The following is a 25,196-nucleotide window of genomic DNA, read 5'->3' as shown; positions in this document are numbered from 1 at the left end:
TTTCCACTAGGTACCTTCTTAAAGTAGGTATTGTGCTAACATGCTGGGAGATGGTTAAATTAAAACATACCAGGGTAAACAAGTAATTATAATACTCATGAGACTATAAAAATCTTTCTTTTTTGGGTATTCCTTGAGATGAGTCTTTTTAGCGGGCATCTAGAGTGTACAGACCCTACTTTGTGGAGACAAGCAGGTAGATCCTATGCCTTTTCTTTATTTTAAAGTCCTGAGATTACGAGATATAGGTGAACACGAAGTGGAATAACATATTTGAACCATTCCACCTTTGAAATGGCTTTTCCTTGCAGCTGCTGATAAAATTCCGCACTGGTTCTAAGCATCACATGGCCTGTGATTTTACAGAATTTCCCAACTTGAAAACAGAAGTAAAACAGCCAGCTGTTGCTACATAAGCACCCCTACCCCAACTTGCCATAATACGGGGCTTATTCTTGCAGACCTCAGCTAATCTGGGTCATATGCCCAGACCTAGACGCTGCCCATACATGCAATGGACAGTATGGTTAAATTCTGCCCTTTTAAAACCCCCTTGACCATACAGAATGTCAAGAAAAATCTATTATTTTTAACTTTGCACACTGACCACTTATACACACCAACTTAAGGAGATGGTATAGAATATTAATAAAATCCCAAAGTGTGCAGTCAAACTCTCTGATTCCAAATCTGGGCTCCAACACAACCAAGATCTATGAATTAAAGGAAGGTGTGCAACTACTCTGTCATTTAGTTTCTTCATCTGTAAAACGAAAATAGCACTACCTTCCTCCTGACTTTGTCGTATTTAGTAATAACATGATTTTTTTAAGTGCATAACAGCATGGCATCCGGCACTTTTAAAAAATACAGTATTATTGTTTTTATCACCCTAATTGTGAATTAGTTCTAATTAGTACTTTAATACTCAAAAAGTCCCAATGAGATGGAAATATATCATCTAGTTAGTTCTATGTGCCATTACCCATAGGAATGACTCTTCTTGGTCGCCCTCCCTGGAAAGATGACCCATGCCAATCAAACACATCTTTGCTTCCCGTTGGCATATACTGCCCATCACATACTGAGAAATGGTGTAGTATAGTGGTGGAGCTCACACTCTGGACTCAGATGGACTTGCAATTGAATTCTGCCTGCCTCACTGAATTTTTCTGACCTTCAGTTTTCCCTGTCTATAAAATGAGTTAAAAGTAATAGTATCTATCCCATGGTGTCATTAAAAGATTCAGTAAGATAATGCATGTAAAGTTCTTTGCTACTAAAAACATCAGCAAATGTTTACAGAGTACTTACAAAGTGTCAGGTACCCTTTTAAGCACTTTGCATATATTAACTCGTTAAATCCTCATTACAATCCTATGAGATAGCCGTTATTGTTTTCCACACTTTATGTATGGGGAAACCAAGGCCCAGAGAGATCAAATACATTTTTCAGGGTCATGTTAATGATAAGTGACCACGGTAGGATCAAAATACAAGCAGTTTGACTTGATTCTGGAATCTTAACCACTATCCCCTGCTACCTCTCAATAGTAAGTGCTTATTGAATATTTGCTATTACTATAGTAATCAATAAATATTTGTTGAAATATTTATTTGACAAATCATTATTTGTCAAAGTATCAATACTTATTTATTATTTACTTAGCTCCCTAAGTACCAAATCTTATGACTGGCCAGAAAAATGGACTCTTTTGCTTATAAGTTTTTTGAAGCAACTTCTCAGATTCTGCCTAGCAAGAGTATCAAGAAAACAAGGTGTATATTAGGGAATGAAATTCAAAATAGGTTCCAATATACTATAATATCTATGATTTGTTATGACTCCATTTCATAAGAATTTTAATTGCAACAATAGTACATGATTTGTTGCAAATGATTGACTTTATCTTATATAAACATCATTAATTACTTTAAAACTTTTATTTAGAGGGAAAATAAAACAATAGAAGGTAGCTCTGAAGACACTAAGAATGCTCTTCATAATATTTTCAAAAGTTGTTAATCAAAATGTGTAATACCTAGCTTCCACAGTTTGAGGTTTATGATTATATGGCCTGAAATGTGGAAAACAGATTTTTTTCCTTGGGTATCTGATCCCTACAATATAAGAGACTTGACCTGTTGCTATTTATGAGAGAAGGGATTATTTTACTGCTTTGTAAAAAAAAAAAAAAAAAAAATGCCTTGTTTACAAAGCAAGAATTTGTTTTCATGGATTATTAATAAAAAGGTTATAACTGTATTCATTTTTCTAGAGCTCATTCCTTGCTTCATTTTCTGTTCTTACCCTGGCTTGTTTTCTTTCATCTGTTTCTAATTTACATTACCTTGCTGTAATGTGATTTACATTACCTTGTTTCATATATCTGTATAAACTGCCCTGAGTTCTTCCTGGAACAAGATGAGTGCAAATAAATGTCCTTTGAGCAAAGTAGAAAGTAAGGTAAATATGACCTTTTCATTTTAATGGAATCTGCAAACAGGATTAATCTGATGTTTATTACTTTATGTCATTCATGGATTTATGAGAATCCTCCTGAGCAGAATGTCTGAATATAAAAAATAGTTACTGGAATTTGGCTGAATAATGGCACCCAAAGATATCAGGTCCCAATCCCTGGAACCTCTGAATGTTACCTTATATGGGCAAAGGGTCTCTGCAGATGTGATGAAGTTAAGGATCTTGGGATGGGGAGATTATCTTGGATTACCCAGGGGAGCTCTAAATGAAATCACAAGCATTCTTAAAAGAGAGACAGAGGGAGATCTGACAGACAGAAGAGAAGGCAATATGACCACAAAGGCAGAGACTGGAAAGATGCAGCCAAAGAATACCAACAGCCACCAGTAGCTGGAAGAGGTGAGGAAAAATTATCCCTTAGAGCATCCAGAGGGATCGAAGCCTTGCTGACATCTTAATTTTGGTCCAGTGATAGTGACTTTGGACTTCTAGCCTCCTAACTGTGAGAGAAAACATTTCTGTTGTTTTAAGCCACTAAGTTTGCAGTAATTTGTTACAGCAATTATAGGACACTAATACAATTATTAATCTGAATACATACAAGTGTGAAGTGAAATTTTGCCTTTTAACATTAAAGACAATGGGAAAGACAGAAAGTTATTTCCTAGAGTAATGAAATATTGAAAGGTAGTTCAAAAAGATCAGGAACTTTTTACTTTAAAGGACTGCCATATGTTTCAGGAAAATGCTACATTCCTAAATAAATTCTCTGTCTAATATATCATTTTTATGAAAGCAAATTCTCTACTACCAGGAAAACAACTGGCAACGTTGGCCTCCTGTGGGCCTCTCACTGCATACTGTTCTCCAGGCCCTCTTCGTGGAATGGCTCTGCTCCTAACCCCACTTCTGTGTTTTACCTTCTACAAAAGTCAAAGAACATATCTGCAGCATTTCACTTAGGGAAACGTTTCTAGGACCCGCTGCTGCATTTATGGAGCGATGTGTGCAAATCATGTCCATAGCATTTGTGTGGGGGGGTGGTCCCCTGTAAAGTACATGGGGATATCTTATCAGCAGCTGACCACTTAACCTCACTCAGTTTTGCTTTTCTCTAGATCAAGAGGCAGAAAGAGAAGCCATCCCCACTCTAGATAATTCTAAAATAAACGGTGTTGAGGATAGAAACTTGCATTTAGGAAATCACAGGACTCTCTTAGAATCTAAGAGGCAATTCATTTAGCCAGAGTAACGTGTGAAGGGGCAAGAAGATCTCGAACTTGATGTTACAAGAAATTTACATCTTTGACCTGTTTCCTTTCTGGAGAACGGGAAGGACAACACTACCTAGCTCATGAGACTGCTGTGAAGAAGAAATGAGTCAACACATGTAAAGCACAAAGAGCAGAAACAGGGACACAGTGAACAAACTCTGCTGGTTTGATTATCACCTACTAGGCCGGGAGATTTTTCAGGCTCTTGCTACACTGTGGCCCTCTTCTTATCATTAAGATGCTTGCAATTTTACATTTTACTTATCAAATAACTATCAAATTAATGTCCATCTCTTCCTCTACTGTAAATTTCATGAAGCAGAGATCAAGGCCGGGTTTGTTCCTCCCAGCACAGTGCTTGGCCAAGGAAAGCACTGGAATATTTGTTAAGTATATTTCTCACATAAAGCAAACGAATAACACTAGTGGGTCCAATCTGTAGTTTCAGTAACCTGATGAATGTTTCCTATCTGCTGTGCCAGAGTAACAGATTCTGTTACTCACTCACTGCGTGAGTAACCTCACGAGTAACAGATTCACCTGGGAAGATTTCAAATATACCCATGCCCAGGCCCCAGAGATTCCAATTTGATTGGTCTGGAATCTGCCAGGGCCTGTATTTAAGACTGCAAATAATTCTAATCTGCAAAGCAGGTTGGAAAGCTCCAGCCTTGTTTCCACCTGCTTCAGCTTAGGAGTGAAGGCCTCCAACCTGACCTCTGCGTTTGAATTTGACCAACAACCGTTGGTTGAATTCTCCTTTCCTATTTAGAGAGTGCGGGAAAAAATACTGGAACTGGCAGCTTTATGCACAGGATCTTGGCTGATGGTAAGAACGAGGATGGTTTGTACTGTTCAGACCATCGTAATCCTGGCAGCGAACCTGCTGGGTGGCTCCAGGCCCCAGTATCTGCCAAGTCGCTCACATGCAAGACGCTTGGCCTCTAAAGGGCGAGCACATAGGGTCATGAACCTCTTCTTCTTTTTTTTTTTTAAACGGGTTTTTTATTTATTTTAAAAAGCCTTCACAGAATTTCCCGCAGTGTGTTAGAAAGGTGGTGGTGATTGTTTTAAAGGCTGAACTCTGCCCCCGATCCCTTCTTGGCGTTGCTCCCAAGATAGACCCCAGAGTCAGTGTCCTTCCTACCAGCCTCCTGTTCCACCTCCGCCCACCTCTGTTTCTTTCCACCGACCATTTACTTCCACTCTTGTACGATTCCTTCAGGATTCCCTAACCCTCGTCCGCGTGTGACCCCAAGACACCAGGCTGCCCTTGGTGAAGCGGTCTCGGGCTCCTCGAGCGGGCGACCGCAGGAGCTGGGAGCGTGGCGGCCAGACCGTGGCCGGCGGCCCTGCGCGCCTGGGGAGGCAGAAGTCGCTCCCGACCGTGGGAAACAGGGACACCCGTGTCGAGCTGCTGAAGATCAGCGGGCGGTAACGCTCTCCCGGCCTCGGAAGGCAGGTCCCGGCCCTGCAAACCCCTCGCGTAGCCGGGAGAGCCGGGTCCCCGCGGAACCAGCGCCGCGGCGCGCGCCGCTCTCAGCCCGGGACTTGGGAGCTGCGGAACGCTAGCCCTCCGCTCAGGGCAGGAGGCGTAGCGCTCCCCGCTACTCCCCGCGGGGAGAAGGGAACGAAACACGGACTCCGGTCCCTGCCCAACAGGTTCTTTGGGCGCCCACGAGGCTCGGGAAGCGTGTGGGCGACGGGCTGGGAAAGGAGTAAGGCATTCCGCTGGCGCATTCCCTGCGGAGGGTCCTCTGCACTTAATGCGTCCTTCACTGGTCCCCAGCCCCACAGCAAGTCCTGAGTTTGGGGAGCAGGAATTGCCCCGCAAGCGCGGGTAGGAGCGGAGTTGCGGGCATGTGGTGCGGTCACCCATCAGCTCGGTCCGGGAGCAAAGTTAGGTGATGCAGGGAAAGGGCCTTTACGTTCCCCAGGGCCTGACCCTCGGGGCGGTCGGCGACCACTCACCTCGTGCCTGCGCCTCCATGGTGGCCGACTTCGGACTGAGCGCGGCGGGGGCGCCCGGCGCTTGGAGGAGAAGCAGCAGCGGTGCCCGAGCTCGGAACGCAGTTGGCACAGCCGCTCGCGTCCTCTTCCTGCACGCTTGTAGCGAGCGCAGCGCTGAAAGGGCGGGGACCGCGGAGCGGCCTCAGCTGCCCGCTTCTGGTTACCTCCGCCCCTTCCAGTCCACCTGGCCCAGGCCTCGCGGGAAGGGAGCCTACCGCTGGGCGCCACCTGCCGGCCGCTCCGCGCATCGGGCGGACGGCGCCCGCTCCGGGCTGTGGGCGCGTGCTCCGCCCTACGAAGGCTTGAGGTCGGCTGTACCTTCACTGTTTTGTGTATTTGGGTTTTTTTTAGTGAATACATTTATTGATACCCATTTTATATAGTTCAATGAAATAATCCACAAATTTAAAAGCATTTTTCTTTTGGATATCACCATGGTCCATGTAAATACTTAACCGTCAGAATCGTCTGCAAGTAGCACTCCAAGTCACGTGTTTAAGTTTACAGACCTGAATATACATATTTCATTAAACAGTGGCACTTACGTACTCAAGTGATCCAGTGGCTCTGGAATCTATGACTACTGGGCATGTGGGATAAAAATAATGTGTACGTTTAAATCAAGGGAAGGGTATCAATCATCAACAAAAAGAAAAATTATGAATTAATATCCTAGGTGAAGAAAGTTCCACAGTTGACACTTGGTGTCAGAATACTGGAGATGAACTTTTGTGTGTGTGTGTGTTTTGTTTTTGTTTTCATGGGACAGTTTATTGTGAATGATGTTGCTAGGCCAATGGCGAGATCCGTGGGCTGCAGCACAGTGGGCCAATGCCCTGGGGAGAGGAAGGAGGGTGGATTTACAGTAAGGAATCATTGCTCCTGGTAGAAATACAGAAATGCTAGGTTCCTCTGACATTCTGGACCCCAAATTTTTGTCAACTGATCAGTATATAACCGTTTTATGTGTGTTTCTGTTTAACGATACATCACTTAATACATGCTGTTAACTCATTAACATTGAGCTCCCCGGTCAACAGCCCTATTGAGCTTATTTAATTTAGGAAACCTGAATGAAACTTCTTAAGCTTATTCAATGGATGCATTTCTCCCTAAGGCACAGACTGCCATCTGGCACTTAGGATACCTGACAGCACTTCAGCACTAGGCTTGGGGATCGTTTTAAATAGCAAATCACCCTCCATAACACACAAAAATAGCCTGTTTATAGTCTGTGAGAAGGGCACTTGTTTCTAATCTGAGTGCTGAAACAAGAAGGTGGAGCTTAGCCTTTTTAGACCTTTGCTGGGAGGCGTGCACATGTTTACCCAAGTTTTTCAGGCCTCTACCCGTGTCTGGGAGGGACCATGAAAGCACTTTATTGATTCTGGTGTCACAAATAAATTTTTGTGGGGAGGCAAATTCACAGATATGGAATCTGCAAATAGAAAGCATCAACTGTGGATATATTTTCTAATCTGAAACCCATGGGTTGTATCTGTAAGTTGATGAAGCAGTCATATTTTCAGAGAAAAGACTAGAAACTCACAGTTCTCTTCTTGGCCTGGCCTGGCAATGTGACTAGAAAGCCTGGCAGGGACTAAGAAATATCACCTCCTGTCTCACCTCCTCAGGTCCTTAGCTGTCACAGATCTTCCCCTTTTCTTCCCATCTATACCATCCTCATCTGCAAAAGACAATGTAGTATTTACTTACATTTGGTCTTGAATGATTTGCTGTATTACTCAGTCTTTTTTCTCTCTTAGATGGTAAAGTCTGTCAGGGTCCAGTGTGGGTCTTATATTGAGCCTCTCATATTTCGTGCCAAAGAGCCTTATACAAATTCATAGCTAAAAAAAGATTTATTGAATAAACAATTAACTAACTAGTAGGTTCTATAGTTACTCTCAGAATATAGTCTAATAAACATTAATAGAATCTTACATTTTTGCTTGAAAGAAGGAATACTCATGATTGCCTGGCACATGTATAAACACATTAGTGTTTTTTGTTATGTTGAAGATGTCCTTGATTTGTAATCAGTGCCATTAAAATTCCTCTATAGGGCTTCCCTGGTGGCACAGTGGTTAAGAATCCGCCTGCCAATGCAGGGGACATGGGTTCAAACCCTAGTCCAGGAAGATCCCACATGCCGCATAGCAACTAAGCCTGTGAGCCACAACTACTGAGCTTGCGCTCTAGACCCCATGAGCCACAGCTACTGAGCCCGCGTGCTGCAACTACTGAAGCCCACGTGCCCTAGAGCCCGTGCACCGCAATGAAGAGTAGCCCCTGCTCTCCACAGCTAGAGAAAGCCCGAGCGCAGCAACAAAGACCCAATGCAGCCAAAAATAAATAAAGTTATATAAAAAAAATTCCTCTATAGATCACTAGGCATAGGTGATCTATAGAGGAATGGTTTTTGGTGATAGTGACCATGGATGCACAAAGTGATGAATCAGAATTGGTGATTAAATCACTTTTTAGAGTCTATTCCGTCGTTCTGGTCCTCTCTACGCTGGAAATTAAACACCAGGTTACAGCTGACTCTTAGCTGTTAAAAGGAGCTAAAAATAGTTAACGATGTTCTAGCTTGAGTCATCTAAACTTCTTCTAAACTCTGACTTATTTTTCTGATTTATGAAATTTTAAGGTCTGCCCTCTTAAACTCTTGTATCATTGTTCATAATAATGAAATATCGATATTGATTCAGAAACAGCTACTGAATATCTTCTATGTGTCAAGGACTGTGCTAGATGCTGAGGATACAGGCAGAGCCATGATCCTTTTTACCCGGGGAGTTTATGGTCTCGTGAGAAGGAGGGGTAAAGAGATGCTTTATAAAGCAGTGCAATATAATAAGTCTGTACCAGAGTTAAGTCGAGTATGCATGTGAGAAATGAGGGGGGTCTCCTAACTCAGACGGGGGAGGAGATAGCTTGCCTCACCTGAGTCTTGCAGGATGAAGGAATTAACCAGGTTTGCGGTGTTATTCCCCACCTAATGGTTTAGGCCAGGAAGACTGTGCTATGTCCTTCTTTTTCCTTGCCACTTAGGATGATGAATTTCCTTCACATCTTTAAAGCTTAGGAAAACAACCATCTTCAACCTCTTGTTCTTTGTTCCTGTAGATACTCCACATGGAAAACAACGGGAGGGTGTTTGGTTAAGTCAATGAAAACCTGGTTCGCTCCTCCAGAATTGATCTTTCTACAGAGGTGGGGATGCAGTGGAAATCTTAAGTGTCCAAAGGGAAGGTGTACTCAGCAGTCTTGCCTAAACGAGTCCTGCTTACTTATAACAAAGATTAAAAAAAAAAAGTAGTAATTTTCTAAGGTCTTGATACAGAGTTTCTTAACCTCAGCACTGTTGCTATTTTTCACTTGCTAATGTTTTCTTGTGCTATAGGATGGATAGGAGCATCCCTGGCCTTTGTTCACTACATGCCAGTAGCAGCTCCTCAGTTGTGACATCAAAAATGTCTCCAGACGTTGCCAAATGTCCCCTGGAGGGCCAAGTTGCCCCCTGGTGAGAACCATGACTTTAACTCTTTCCTGAAAGTCATTATGAATAGAATCATATGAATAGAAATGCTTACCGTGTGTAATATAGGGAGGCCCACAGTATACAGAGCCCTCTGCACCTAGCCAGGGAGGGATCCTTACCCAACATTTCCGCACACAGCTGCTCCGGAACTTTCCTGTAGTCTTTCTTCTTCCCTTATCATCATCACTCCTCATCTGCAGACGGAAAGGACTAAGGACTAAGGACTAAGGACCGAAAAAGGACTAAGAGGGGCTTTACCTCGTTCCTAAAGAGAGAGGGGAAGAGAAGGAGAAGGCAGAATGATCCCTGTGGTTTTTCTCTGTAACTCTGTATGAGGAAAGTGCTAGAAGTTCGTTCTCTTTTTTTTTTTTTTTTTTTTGCAGTATGCGGGCCTCTTACTGTTGTGGCCTCTCCCATTGCGGAGAACAGGCTCCGGACGCGCAGGCTCAGCGGCCACGGCTCACGGGCCTAGCCGCTCCGCGGCATGTGGGATCTTCCCAGACCGGGACACAAACCCGTGTCCCCTGCATCGGCAGGCGGACTCTCAACCACTGCGCCACCAGGGAAGCCCTCGTTCTCTTTTTTGAGGTTGAACGTGTTCATTTAAGTTCTGCCCAACTACACACTTGACCTTACAGTGACAGTGTTCTTAGCCCAATCTCTTTTCCTGGGAGACGGGTAACAAGGAGGATGGGGAAGACATTACTTATATGGGCCCTCAGGTTGGTTCAAAGGTGCAATTTCTTTACAAAAGGCTCCAAGATGGCTTGTTGCTGATTAGATAGCTCTTGTGGTTAGTGGCTGTGTTTCCAGTGGCCGCCTTAGCCAGGGTTTGACCTCTAGATAAATGGATATGACCACACCATTCTCGTAAAGCAAAAGTGGAAAAGCAAGTATCGGTCCCGCTTTTTCAAACACAATGTACACTTCTGGCTTTGTTGTTTACAAGTGACATTGAAAAATTAGAGAAAGGTTAAGTAGAACGTCACAGAGATTATTGATAAGGTCTTACAGGAGCCAGGAGGCTCGTTCATTTTGTTAACAGAAATCTGGGTGATATCTTAATGACAGCCCACGTCTCTCATCCACGGCCACAGGATAGACCACAGACAATGCCGCAAATGGCAAAGGATTGTTTAGTGACCACAATAGCTATTTTCTAAAACTTCAAAGTGACTTTGACACTAATCTAAACTGGGTCTTAAACAAATGTGATAGACAATACAAATTGATCATTAAAATTGCAATAAGTCAATAAGAACATGTCAACGTAAACTGTTACATCAGCTTATGTCAAATTCAAGGACCTGGGCTGGTAGGTAGGCTTGTCTCAGTTTAAGACTCAATCAGAAAATCAGCTCTGCTAGGGTTGTGAATGAGTGAATAGTATTAACTTTTCATTTGGCAAACTATAAAATGGAATAAAGCCATTTAAATTTGATTTGAAATGCTGTATATTGCCCAGTGTATGTATAATATACACTGTATAGTGACAACATATTTGTGGAAGAAGAAAAATAAACCCCAAATTAGTAATTATTAAAAAGAATCATTTTGGAGTTGAAAAATTCTTAAAGCACTATAAACTTCAATTGATCAAATATTCTAATGATAATATTTAAACTTTTGAATAAAAATGAGCATATATGAATTGTTCAGAGGAAAACATTTTCATGAGCTCTCTCTCAGAAGTTTTTGTTTTTTGGTAGTAAGACTTCCTCATGAGTGAGGAGAAATCTGTTTCTCCAGGGAACTTTCCTATAATAAGCTGATGAAGCAAATTGTACAGGAAAAATTAGCAAGTCAAATATATCTCATATAGTATTAACTTATAATTAACTTTGGAATTAACTGCATTTTACATTCACTAATTTCAATCAAACACATAGTTTATGTAAAAAAAATCTGTAAATTTTCTTTTTTTGTTCATATATACAGTTGTTCTCAGTTAATTTCAAAACTTAAAAAAAAATCTATTATGAAAATCTGTGAAATGGTTTTACCAAGACTAAACAAAACATTTTTTGAAGTTTACTTTTAAAATGGAAAAAAATCCAAGAGTTTTTAATAGTTCTTTTAAGGTTCTGATTACGAAGTCTGACAATTTTCAATTTATACATCACCTTATACAGGTGTATAAGGTGTATAATTTTCACCTTATACATCAAAAGTAATTCCACAGAAATTAAAATATCAAATATTTCTAAGCCATAGAAAAGCTAAAAGAAAATATAACTGAGTATTTATTAGGTTTTGCAGTTTGAGAAGTACTTTCAAAGTTTAGATATGATAGAAAGGGAAAAACGAACATATTTGGCTTCAAAAAGTAAAACTTCTATCCATCAAAAATAATCAAAATTAGTAATATGGAAAATAACTTACAACACCAACAATAGGAAAAGGGATGAAATCTCTAGACTCTAAAAGACCTTGTACAGCTGTAACCTTGATACCCAAACCCAACAAAGGCAGTCCTAGGAGAGAAAATTATGAAAAATTATTACTATCAATGCAAAATTTCTAAATAAAATGAAGGCAAATAAAATACAACAGTATATTAAATGTGTGTGTGTGTGTGTGTGTGTGTGTGTGCTTATCACTTTACCAATCAAGGTTAAACCGAGCAATCCAGGATGGTTTGACTTTAGAAAATACAGTAATGAAACCAGTGGAGTACTGTAGCTGGCTTGTACTGACTTGTGAGATTGTCGAATCTTCAGGAAATAGGAAAGGATGTTATTCAGGAAAAAAGAAAATGAATCTAGATGTAAGGTCAGAAATGCAGAATGGAATGGAAAACAAATGGTGACAATAAGGGGTAAAGCATAAATACAATTAAAAAAAATGCTCAAGTTTAGAATAATATGGAATTTAAAGATATTGCACAATTGTGTATATATACGTGTTATATATATGTGTTTTATATATATATATATATATATATATACACAGAGAAAAAAATATTCACAAAAATGTATTTGTGGAAAATGATTATCATAAATTTGCAAAAACCCAAAAGATCTGAGTGAATTATTAAATAAGTTGATTTCTTTACTTAGAAAACATTAAACGTCCTTTAAAGTTATGATTCCAAAGAGTGGATGATAAAACAAAAAATATATGGTACTATGAAAAAGAATATGTTATAAGGCTCACTAAAAAAATCAAGGTATAAATTATATAGAAAAATACATTTCAACCATGTTTAAAGGCAGGGGACCTATGCTTTTAAAAGACTGAAGGAAATACGACATGTTAATAATAGTTGTTTGAGTTATGGGACTAAGAATGATTTGATTTCTGAGTTTTTCCAGTTGTGCTTTAATGAACACATATTACTTTTCCATTGAATAAAATAAACATTTAAATTTTAAAAATTATGTTAAGGAAAGGAACACATTTTTGTCGGACTAAATACATAATATAATTTATGTATCCATCTTCCCCTCAAATTTTTTGAGTCGTTTCCTTTTTTTGCTATCATAAACCAGGGCTATTATGCACATTGCTGTGAATATATTCAGGTGTAATTGCACAACATTTTTGTTAAAGTGTATATCTAGGAGTGGAATTGCTGGCTTGAATGGTATCAAATATTCAATTTTATGATATAATTATAAATTATTTTTAAAATTGTTTCTATTTTGTCTCATACTCTCTTAGTATATAAAAATTCTTCTTGCTCTGTACCCTTGCCAACATGTAAAAATCCTTTGTAAATTTTTAGGTTATACAATGAAATGGGCTAATGTGATCAATATTAATCTTTATAATTATCTGCACAAACTTCATCAATATATGTTTTTCTTTATGAACTTTTTACTTAAATAGAATGTTTCTTAAGTGTTGCCAATCTAGTGTGTGTAAAATTGTATTTCATTGCAGTCTTCATATGCATTTCCTAGAATGACAAGATTAAGTATATTTTCATATGATTATTTACCATTCTGTTTCCTCTTTTGTAATATACATGTTCTTTTCTTTTGCCCACTTCTCTATTGGGTTGTTTTGCATTATATGGTTAACATTTGGGAGCTCTATACACATTCTACATACTAGTCTTTTGTCAGTTACACATATTGCAAACATTTTCTCCCACTTTGTAGCTTCTCTTCTCACTTGTTTTCTGTATTTTTTAATTGATTGGCATTCTAATTTTAATATGGTGAACTGTTCTATTTCCACTTACTTTTTGTGCTTTTCTGTTTAGTAAGAGAGAGCATTTATTGCTCTGGAATCATAAATATATTCTCCCTATATTTTCTTCTAAAGGTCTTAATATTTTGTCTTTCACATTTAAATAAAATATTCTTTCAATTTAAGTGAATTAAATTTTGCTTATAGTGTGAAGAAAGAATCCAAGTGCATTTTCCTCCATACCGTTCCAGGTCAATTATTAGTACATCTTTTTTTTTTTTTCCAACAAATTTGCAATGCCAACTCTGTCATATATGACATTCCCATACATATGTGGTTTAATTTCTGGAATATCTATTCCATTCCACTGATCAATTTGTCTATCCCTAGGCCGATATTACAGAATCTTAATTAATGATATTTGATACTAAACTGTAAATCTGCTCAGAAACATCTTCTAGCTTGTACTTCTTCAAATGTGTCTTGGCTACACATAGCTCTTTATTCTTCCACAGACATTTCAGAATTAGCAAGACAAATTCTACAAAAACTGCTACTAGAATTTTGATCAAAGTAGCATAGAACCTATAGATAAATTTTTAAAAATTTGAATCTCCCATCCATGATCAGAGTAACTAATTCCATTCATTTATGTCTCCTTTAATATCTTTCAATTAAGTTTTACCGTATTCTTAATACAATAAACACCTTGAACTTCTTTTGTTACATTCATTCCTAGGTTCCTTGTATTTTTTGTTGAGTCTAAACTTTATGAAGACTATTCTTGCATTTGACTCCCCATTTTTTTGTAGTTACAAGACTTTTTTTCTTATTTCTTTCTGAATGGAAATAAGAATCTGCATATGCCTCCAAGGTATCTTACTTCCCCAGATACCTGCTCATAATTCACCCCTGTCCTCATATCTCCCTTACTATTTTTTAGCCTCTTCTCTTCATTTAAAAAGTGTATTTAAAGTTTTCAATAATTTATTACGTTTTTATCTAGTGGGGTGGTATCAGGATCTCTGGTCTATCATATTATGAGAATTAGAGATTTGAGGTTTTCATTTGCCAAATGTAAATTTACTAATGCAAGGTTTTCTCATTCCTAGTTTTCCTTACTTTCTAATCTTCGAAGGAGCAATAGACTTCACATGTAAGTATTATCCTGTTGATCTATGATGATCTTATGTATGGGCAGAGTGGACAGGCAACCACTTGGAGCTGTCAATACAGCCTTTTGCCAAAAATTACTCCTGACTCTTGATGATTGACATTCTCCCACTAGGCAGTTTTCTAGATAACTTGAAGGCAGTTGTTAAAAAGTAAACGTGTTCTGACAAATGGTTAATATACTAATTTATGATCATATATATGGATACCTTAAAAGAGAATTAGGGACCTGTGCTTGATAAGTGTTGACTGGGAAAAGTGAAGATAGAGTGCCACCTCTAGGTGACCATCTGGTTGGAATCTCTAGAAAATAGAAGCTAGGAAGGTCAGTAAGACCAGCCACACAGAAATGGTGGGTTAGTTCTGGGAATAAGTTGTAGATAAGGTTGGATAAGTCAGTGGAACCCAATCTGAGATGCCAAATGGTTCATACTATTAGAGGTCATGTTCTAATTTTCATTTTGAAAAATGAAACCCAAAGTAATAATATTGATTTAATATTAACAATTTAATTTTAGACTGTGCCACAATGATAAAATAATCTCTTGCACACACATAAAGTCTCTTTGAAGAGAGGTATTTTCATTCACCTTACAGACAAAGAAGCTGAGTCTTGGGTTGTTTAACTGGCTTAGATCAGACAGCTAACAACTGTGGAGCTGAACTATGAACCCAGATTAAATTCCTCAACCTGTGTTCTTAACACAGATGCCAGACTGCTTCCAGTTTCTAATTTTCTTTCCCTCCATTCCTGGGAACAGTTAAAAAAATTACAACCACAATTCATTCTGTAATAAGATTAGGGAATATTCAGTGAAAATATAAGTTTAAAAAAAATTTAATCGATTAAATTCTCCTGAAATAAATGTTGCATAATATCAATGGAAGAATTTGAAAAAAGAAAAAAATTATGTTGACTTTCTCTTAAAAACATTGACTTACCTCTATACCAGGATGCTTCACTTTCTGCATATCCAGCGATATCTGTTACCCAATCACCTGTCTTTTTCAGAAGAGGAAGAAAAGGCCTGCTCTATTTATGAGCTGGGTCAACAGTTTAAAACATTCACTAGAAAAATGGAGAAAATTAACACAATTTGACAAGCTGAAGGAACTCTCAAGCAATGTGACATTTCAAACCAGTTTAGTAAGGAAAATGTGTAATTATTCCCCATAACTGTCAAATGAGTAGAGCAGCTGCTTTAAATGCTAGTTCATAAAATCAATTTGACAGCAAACAGGATCCATCAAACTGCTTGAATCATTCAATATCCTCTGGAAAAAAGATTTTCCTCCCTTTCTACTTCTCTTAAATATTCAAGAAGTTTTGTTTTCTACTTATGAGATTTAAAAAAAAATTCCACCTCTCTTTATCTCCAGCTCACTTTTGCCAGAGTACTACCCTGTACTAACATACATATGTTCACAGTCTGGTTTTGAAAACTCATAATGATAAGAGTCACAATTGATTTCTATTTCATAAGCTAAAGTGTTCCACCTACATCTGTCATTTTCAATAAAAGCTGCAAGAAACTTTTGAAGTACACAATATAATTATTCAAATAAAAAGGAAGTAATTTTTTCTATAATTTGTTACTGTTGAGCATTTATCATACCTTTTATTCTATCCTCACGATTATTTTCTGTTACTCAGATTTGCCTGCCATTGTACTAATTTCTTGGCATGGGATATTTCTCTATTTTTCTAAGAATTCTCTCCTTCTGTCAGTTCTTTATGTCTCTTAGGTTTTGTCATTCCTTCCAATAAGCTCCATTACTTTATTTAATGTCTCTTTTTTTTAAGGCATAAATTACTGCTTTCAAATTTATACTGCCCTAAAATTAGTTTTAGCTATTATAGTTTAAAATTCATGACATATGCAGTGATTATGTTACATTTTCTACATGTACTATGGGTGATTCAGCCATAATCTAACTCATTTGGCAGCCTCTAGTTTTTTTTTTCTTTCAAATCCGCCACCATACTGTTACTAATGATTCTTCTAATCATGTTATCACTGTCTTTATAAAAAAAAGAACTCTCCATAACCCAAGGACATTTCTTACTTGCGTTGTCTCACAAGGAAGACAACATTTAAAAAAATAAACTACTCCAAGATCAAACATATTAGGAAATCTGCATATTATAATGTCCTCTTAGAGTTTTACAGTGCTGTGACAACCTCTGCAATAACAAAATACTGTGTAATTTGATTTAACTCAGCTTTTCGCAAACTCGACACCACATACACACACATAAACACTTTTGAGGGGTGGTGAGGAGAAGTATTTACTAAAATCTCATGGAACTCAATTCTTGGGAAAATGATGACTCTACAGGAAAGGAGTCCACTGTCTTCCCCACGACCCAGGAGGCCTTCCCTGATGTGCCCACGTCCACCTCTCTCCCTGTACTGGCCAATTACTCACTTGTACTCCAGGGTCCGGCTATTTGTAACCGCTTGCAGTTTCCACCATGAGGCAAGTGCTTCCACAGCCCTCTGCATTTACATGTACTTTAATCTCTGTTGGGAAAATCCTTTGTCCTCTTGTCCATCAAACTAATGTCTCATAATTCTTTGATTCAATTTTTAAAAATTGCTTCCTCTTTTGAAAACTCTCCTAACCCTTCATATAATGAAATCTATTGATATAAAATAATGTTTCTCAAGTGCTGTATGAGGTATAATTCTGGTTGGTACCCAAAGTACAGTTTTCTATATTAACAGTTATGTATCTAACAAATGTTAAAAACATACTGGTTTAACATTTATCATAATGATACAAAACTGGTTTTGGAAATATATTGATTTTCCCTTAAGAAATAAGTCAAGTTAAATAAAAATATTAAGTAAGTAACAGCTCTTTTGGATTGACAAAATAGTATGTAAATGATAGTTTGAGGAAATACTGATCTAAGTTAGTTTAACACTACTAACTGATTCAAAATTGCAGTGCCCAATAGGACCACCAGAGGGCTCCAAATCATAAGCACTTTAAAACATAAGCATGTAAAAGACCTTATTTCAGTGGCAACAAATCCAATGATGATAATAGCTATCATTTCTTGATTATCTATTTTGTTTTAAGCATTTTGCTAGGCAATTTACATATATAAACTGATTTATTCCTCACGATATCCCTTGAAATGAGCTATTATTATCTCCGTTTTCTAGGTGAGGTTATTTCTGATAGTAACAATGTTTTGTTTCGATTTGATCTTTTGAATGTAACATTGTTCCATGCACTGTGCAGAGGTTTTGATATAGGTCATCTTAGTTATAATTTTCAAGAACCCTGTGAGTTAGGTTATATTGCATTCCTTGTTTATAGATGAAGAAACTGAGGTTTAGAGTGATTAATTAATTTGCCCAAAATTACACGGTAAGGCAGTTTTTGGTGAGACACGTCTGTCTGAAACTAAAGTTTCTGATTTCATGAAGTCAAACAGCTTCTCAAGCATTTCACAGCACATCTTTCTCTTCATGTGCATTAAATACATAACGTTTAACATATTCATTACATCACTCCTATAACAGTGTGGTATTAGGTTAAAGTGTTAAAAGCAATCATCACACAAGGTATAACAATGTTGATACAAGTGTTGGATGTTTATTACAATATTCTTATGTATATTTATCAGCAAAAATAAAGAAGCAAGGGAACGAGCAACTTAAGTAAATTCACCATTGTATACTAAATGCATTTCATGATTTAATAAAATGACACGTATCAAGGTAAGAATAAATCCTAACCTAAAGCCATTGTTGGCTACGTGACTCTGGGTCATTTTAGAAATGCAAGGGTTATACACCTTTGTACCAGTACCAAGAGAGTTATCTATTAAAAAGAGATAGAGACCCAAAGAGAGATTCCAGGGTAATCACTATAATGATTATGGCTTTAATAACCATGTCTTGGTTCAACAAATATTTATGCTGCTGACAGCATTTCACCAGCAGCTGAAATGCTGAACACTCACCAGAGTGTTCCCCACAAGAATCTTCTATTTTAAAGTCTATACTAAAGTGGAAGCATCATGAAACAAATTTAAATTGTGAAATTTCAAATGCAATAGTAAGGACCTGCCTGGTTAAGAATCCACCTGCCAATGCAGGGGACACGGGTTCGAGCCCTGGTCCGCGAAGATTCCCCATGCCGCTGAGCAACTAAGCCCATGTGCCACGACTACTGAGCCTGCATTTTAGAGCCCACAAGCCACAACTACTGAGCCCGTGTGCCACAACTACTGAAGCCCGTATGCCCTAGAGCCCATGCTCTGCAACAAGAGAAGCCACCGCAATGAGAAGCCTGCGCACTGCAATGAAGGGTAACCTCCGCTCACTGCAACTAGAGAAAGCCCGTGCGCAGCAACGAAGACCCAATGCAGCCAAAAATACATAAATAAATAAATAAATTTATTTTTTTTTAAAATGCAGTAGTAGTCCTACATTAGAATATTTACTTTAGTAATAAATCACCTGGGATAAATGTAAATAGAATAGCCCTGGTTCCTGACAGCAAAGATAATCACAGAACTGAAGCATTGGCTTTTGCAGAAGTTTTCCCCTTTTGTATGTTCTGGCCCTCTGAACAAATACTTCTCTGTGACAAGCTTTGTTATCTTTGGTCACCAGATTGTCCTCTAAATTGGTTGAAGCTTGTGGATCCTAAGTTATAAGTAAGATCTTTCAAACCACAAGAAGTTATAAGCAATATGATGAGTTCAATAGTTTGAATTTAGGCCCCAAATGGCTGTGTTTGAATTTTAAAACACACTTGTTTTTTAAGGGACTTTGAAAGGATTGGAGGACTACTCATGTTACGTGGCCCTGTTCTTAAATGTCTGATAAATTTCATGCATGTGCTGGTCAGGTCATAACAGATTGTCATATGGCTACTATCTCAACTAGAGGTCTTTTCTTTCTTCCGCATTTAATCTGTGGGTTGGTAGGTGGTGGCATTAACATTTTGCTCATGCTTTCAAGTTTAGTCCTTCACAGAAAGGCTCCTATGATAGTTGCTATTTTGGAATCAAGATAGTACTATTTTTAAATTTAATTGATTTTTATTATTTCACCAAAATACAATTTACAAATAAGTTAAACCTTTGTCATGTGTCTCTGTATAGGCACCCACACATATATATGGATACATACACGTAGTAGTCATGTGCTGGCAAACCAGCTCTCTGCCCCACTCCCACCAAACAAACAAACAAAAATGCTCTGGTGTGTAGAGACTGCCAATTTCTGTAGTGTAAACACTCACATCTTTGCTGATTTGAAACTACTAACTTGCCGTTACTGAACATAGAGTCTGGAAGAGAGGAACATAATTGATTCTTGAAATCTGATGGAAGCCAGTGTCAAGACATGCGTGCGTGCGCACGTGTGTGTGTGTATCAGAGGCTAATGTGATTAGCCTAACAAACTGTCTTATTTCTCTTCTTTGTTGGTATATTTATCCCTACAACGCTGCATTGCTACCGCTTATGCTCTCACGTCTCCTCAGCCCGGGCTTTTACTTTGGCCGCACAGAGGCAATCAGTTGCTGGCAAAGGTAACCTGGCAGCCCCTTCCTCAGATTTCCATCTTGGGAGCTCTCTGCCTCTACTTCACTGGATGCCCTGTGCAGACTTCTGAGCCCTTGAAATTCATGTACATGGAAGTATGAAGGAGTTATTGTTCCACGGAGCAACCCTCAACTAATGGGCATCAGAGCAGGTGGATAAACTTGTCCTCTTCTGTCTTTGGGGTGGGCAATTCTGAGAAACAGATTACATGGCTATTCTCAGGGACCTCGAGGATTGATTGAGGTACAGTTCCCACAGAGACAACTGTGCCTTGATAATGCATCCTTAGATAAGCCTACAGTCCTTTCCTGTTTCATTCTCCCAGCTGTTCACTTGGGTTCACTGTTTCTTGGGTTCACATCCCAAATTAAATTATTACCTTCAAGCAAGATCTTGGGCTCTGCTTTTTGGAGGGCACAGCCTGAGACTCTAGGCTTATTGCTAAGGCTGTATGATGAGAGTGAACTGATGAAATGTAATCACCACCAGCAACACCGAATAGGTGTTTTTTTGTCTACAAACATTTTTGTCTACAAAACACTTAATTTGCTTTCTCCTTAGTTTAACTTCAAATTAAGATCATCTGGCTTAGACTGTAACTTCTAACTAAAAAAAAGACAGTTATGTGATAAAACCCAAATGGCCTTATAAAAAGGAGAAAATACTTGCAATACAATGGTTTACAAAATTGCCTTGGTTTCTTCTATTTAAGGTTTATATGTCAGCAAACTATCAAAGACAAAGAAATATACATTTACTCAGTAAACTATCTATTTCTCCTGCCCACATTCACAAAATATGAGTTCTTATAGTCATATACCAGAAGTAATATGTTTAAGAACGCACAAAATTCTTATGCAGGGTTTAAAATGGTTATGGAAACATTGTCATAATATAATAGCAAAACATGGTGACTATGCTGATTTTCACATCAGTAAGTAAAAAAATTAATAATGAACTCAGAAGGTAATTTTAACCCCTGCACATCCTGTGTTATAAATTGGGTTATACTATTTTGGGCTTAGGTTTAAAACATTTAAGTATGGTAAGACAGCTATTTTTGATGTATACATTTCTGTGTTTTCCTTCTCTTTCAAATAACCACAAATCAAAACTTAATAGGAGGCATTCTCATTCAAATAAAATGAAAGAAGAAACACTCTAAACACACAACATATCCAAAAGATAAGACATATATAAAACTTAAATTTTCTTTAAATCTTTAATAGAAAGTACCCAAATACATACCCAGATGAGTAATACTATATTTTACCTAAGTTACTTATTTAGAAACAAATAATTTTAATTTTTACCAATTTTAAAACATAGAACTTGAACACAAAAGAAAGATGTGTATATAATGAGAATTTAGAAAATACAAAAAAGACTATTAAAAGAAAACCAAAAATCTTATTTGAGTGTAAGAACATTTCATTTTCTTTTCTTCCTTTTTATTTTGGTGTGTGTATGTAATTAAAAATTTTAAAAACCATTTCATTGATGTATAATTGACATTAAACTTTTATATTTAAATTTAAAATGTACAATTGAATGAGTTCCCACATGTGTATAAATCATTACCACAATCAAGTTAATGAACATTTTCCAAAAAGTTTTCTTGTGTCCAATTGTAATCTATCCTCCAATCTCTTTCTTCTCTCTGTCTAGGAGTCCAAGTGCACATGCATGAGAACTTCTGATATTGTCCCACAGATTCTTAAGATTTTATTCATTTTTCTTCAATCTTTTCCTTTCTGTTCTGCAGATAGAATAATTTTTACTGATCTAGCTTCACGTTTACTGACTCTTTACTCTGCTATCTCCATTATACTTTTGAACTCTTCCAGGGAATTTTTCCAGATATTGCATTTTTCAAGTTTAAAAAATTTCATTTGATTCTTTTTTTTTGCGGTACGCGGGCCTCTCACTGTTGTGGCCTCTCCCGTTGCGGAGCACAGGCTCCGGATGCACAGGCTCAGCGGCCATGGCTCACGGGCCCAGCCGCTCTGTGGCATGTGGGATCTTCCCGGACCGGGGCACGAACCCGTGCCCTCTGCATCGGCAGGCGGACTCTCAACCACTGCGCCACCAGGGAAGCCCTCATTTGATTCTTTTAAAAATAGTTTCTATTTCTCTGCTGAGCTTTCCTCTTTTCATTCATTTCTCCTTCTCCACTCTCTCCCCTCCACAACTCCCCTCCTGCCCTGTCTTCTTTCTGTGGTTCTGAAGGCAGGTAAAGGTAGCAGAGGGTTCTACTGGAACTTTAGCAGCTGTGTCCTCTACAATCATGCCTTTGGAGCAAAACATTAGAGGTAAACAACAGAGACCATCCCACCATGGGGGTTGCTTCTCCACGTTTGATTTTCGACCACAACCTGCCTGTTCTTGTTTATTTTAATCTTTTCTGGTACATGTTTTTTGTTTTTGTTGTACTCACAGGAAAGGGTCAGCTATAGGGGGTTTATATCACCATAGCAGAACAAATGCTCCCTAGAAACATTTATTTTTGTTTTATAAAACAAATTTTAGATGAAATAAAAGCAAAGAGCTAGACTTTTGTAATAAAAAATGGCTACCTGTAGTTTTAAACACATTTGTTAAGCCCCAAAGACATTTGGGGGATAAAGACTTGGAGTCTTTCTTGGCTTATTTAATAGTAATAATACCAAGTTAACATAGTTGAAATAAGTTTCAGATGGTTATTGTGCTGTACTTGATACTTCCTGGTTCTGCTCCTGAACCCATGCCTAATGAATTAGATTATTGCAATTTTCCAGGCCTTTATTAATTCATTTGTAGAGAAAATATGCAACAAGAATAATGTTCTTAAGGGCTCTTAGCAAAGATGAGAGATGTTTGACGCTGTTTCCTAATGACCTGGTAACTGTTTAGCAATGATGTGTAAAGTGTTCCAATACAAACCTCTTACTCCCTCCAGGCTTTAAAAAAGGATTCAGCTTTCTCTTCACAATTACTCTTAGTCTAATACTGAGCAAAGTTTGAATACAAAGTCATGGAAGATAAAAACTGTGGGATCATGCAATTCTGTTTTTTATGCTTTTCATTTAACAAAACACCATCAGCATTTAGTCATGTTGTAGATATTTGCTCGTCATTCTGAAGCAACTCCAAGAATAATGGAATGATTCTGAGTGCCTCTGGTGGTTACAGGAAATGTTGCAGTGATGTGTGTGGTGTTTAGCTCACAGATTTCCTCCTCAGAGGACCAAATGGTTCTAGCAATGAGCTAGCAACATGACTCCAAAAGTTCTTTGAGCAGCCTTTATTCATGCTGCTTGGGACTGGGCTTATGGCCTCCTGGAGTTAATTGCAGCTGCCAGTCTTTCCTGCAGGGCCAGCTGCTTTTTATGGTCAGAGGAGATAAACAGAGGCTCAATAGGAGATCTATTTCTGGATGTTGAAAGGGCCTCTGTGCTGCTGCTTGCAGGGGTGTGTGTGTGTGTGTGGGGAATCATCCAACCTCCCTCATGGAATGCCTGGATGATTTCTCGGGCTGTCCTCATGCAGGCACTTCCTGTACCCAATTTAAATAGTTGATCGGCTAAGAGAAACAAGTGTTAAAGCATCTTACAGTATGCAATGGTGTCTAACTTGGCAAGCCAATACGTTAATTCAAGGTTGAATTAATGACCAGGGTAAGAAGCTTACTAATTTGGGGTCACTATTACAACCCAGCAATTGTTAAGGACATTCTCTGGGTCAAGTGTGATTTGCTTGAGGGAAGGGAGAAGGGAGATTCCATTCATTGAACACTACTTTGAACCTCCTGCATGAACAGTATCCACAGTATGTTTATTCCCATTGTGCAGTTGTTAAAGCAAATTTAACTTTACACAATTGTGAAAGAGGTTTTTAACTGCCGTAGTTTAACTTTATTACATATTACTGTTCATATAATGTGTGTGTTAGCGATCTGGTCCCCCCACATTCAAGGAAGGGAACTTGGCTACAGAAAGATGGAACACCTCCTCCAAGGCCAGGCACCCATGAGCAGGCAGTAGAAACCAGGCCTTTGGACTCAAGTCATGCTCTTTTCATTACCCCAGACCACCTTATTCATGTGATCTAAGTTTCTTGGTTAAGAATGCACGTGAACTGGAAGTTTATACCTCTTTGCGAACTTCTAGTTGCAAAATAAATGAGTCACAGGTACGAACTGCACAGTGTGGCATATATAGTCAATAACTGTGGAATATCTTTGTTAACATATGGTAACTAGACTTACTATGGTGATCACTTTGAAATGTATAGAAGTTATGGAATTACTATGTTGAGTAACAGGAGCTAACATAGTGTTCTAGGCCAATTATCCTTCAAAAACAAACAAACAAACTCATAGAAAAAGAGATCAGATTTGTGGTCAACCAGAGGCCGGGCGTGGGGGGGGGAGGGGGGATTGGATGAAGTCAGTCAAAAGGTACAGACTTCCAGTTATAAGATAAATAAGAACTAGGGATGTCATGTACAATATGATAAATATAATCAACACTGCTGCATGTTATATATGAAAGTTGTTAAAAACTAAATCTTAAAGTTCTCATCACAAAGAAAAATCGTTTTTTCTATTTTTAAAAATTTTGTATCTATATGAGATGATGGGTGTTCACTAAACTTATTGTGATAATCATTTCCTGATGTACTGATATGTAAATCAAAACATTATGGGGGCTTCCCTGGTGGCGCAGTGGTTGAGAGTCCGCCTGCCGATGCAGGGTACACGGGTTCGTGCCCCGGTCCGAGAGGATCCCACATGCCGCGGAGCGGCTGGGCCCGTGAGCCATGGCCGCTGAGCCTGCGCGTCCGGAGCCTGTGCTCCGCAGCGGGAGAGGTCACAACAGTGAGAGGCCCGTGTACCGCAAAAAAAAAAAAAAAAAAAAAAAAACAAACATTATGCTGTACACCTTGAACCTTTGCCTAGCACTGTCTCCACTAGACCAGTGTTGGGGCCTGGCCTTCTCCTAAATGCATATACGC

The 25,196-nt window shown here is 38.4% G+C and overlaps 1 protein-coding gene across 6 annotated transcripts in view; it reads right to left on the bottom strand.

Annotated features, from left to right (window-relative positions):
* Positions 1-5,869, bottom strand: part of TPD52L1 (TPD52 like 1) — a 99,584-nt gene extending 93,715 nt beyond the window's left edge. For all 6 annotated transcript variants that reach the window (XM_082669085.1, XM_082669086.1, XM_082669087.1 and 3 more), the window contains exon 1: positions 5,731-5,869. In XM_082669085.1, the coding sequence (XP_082525211.1) occupies positions 5,731-5,749 (19 nt within the window). In that variant the 5' untranslated portion in view covers positions 5,750-5,869. The remainder of the gene's footprint in view (positions 1-5,730) is intronic.
* Between the last annotated feature and the right edge of the window lie 19,327 nt (positions 5,870-25,196).

This window comes from Grampus griseus, assembly GCF_964374135.1.
Source record: "Grampus griseus genome assembly, chromosome: 13".
Lineage (NCBI taxonomy): Eukaryota > Metazoa > Chordata > Mammalia > Artiodactyla > Delphinidae > Grampus > Grampus griseus.
Note: the sequence above shows the minus strand (reverse complement) of the source record. Positions and strands in the feature narration are given on the sequence as shown.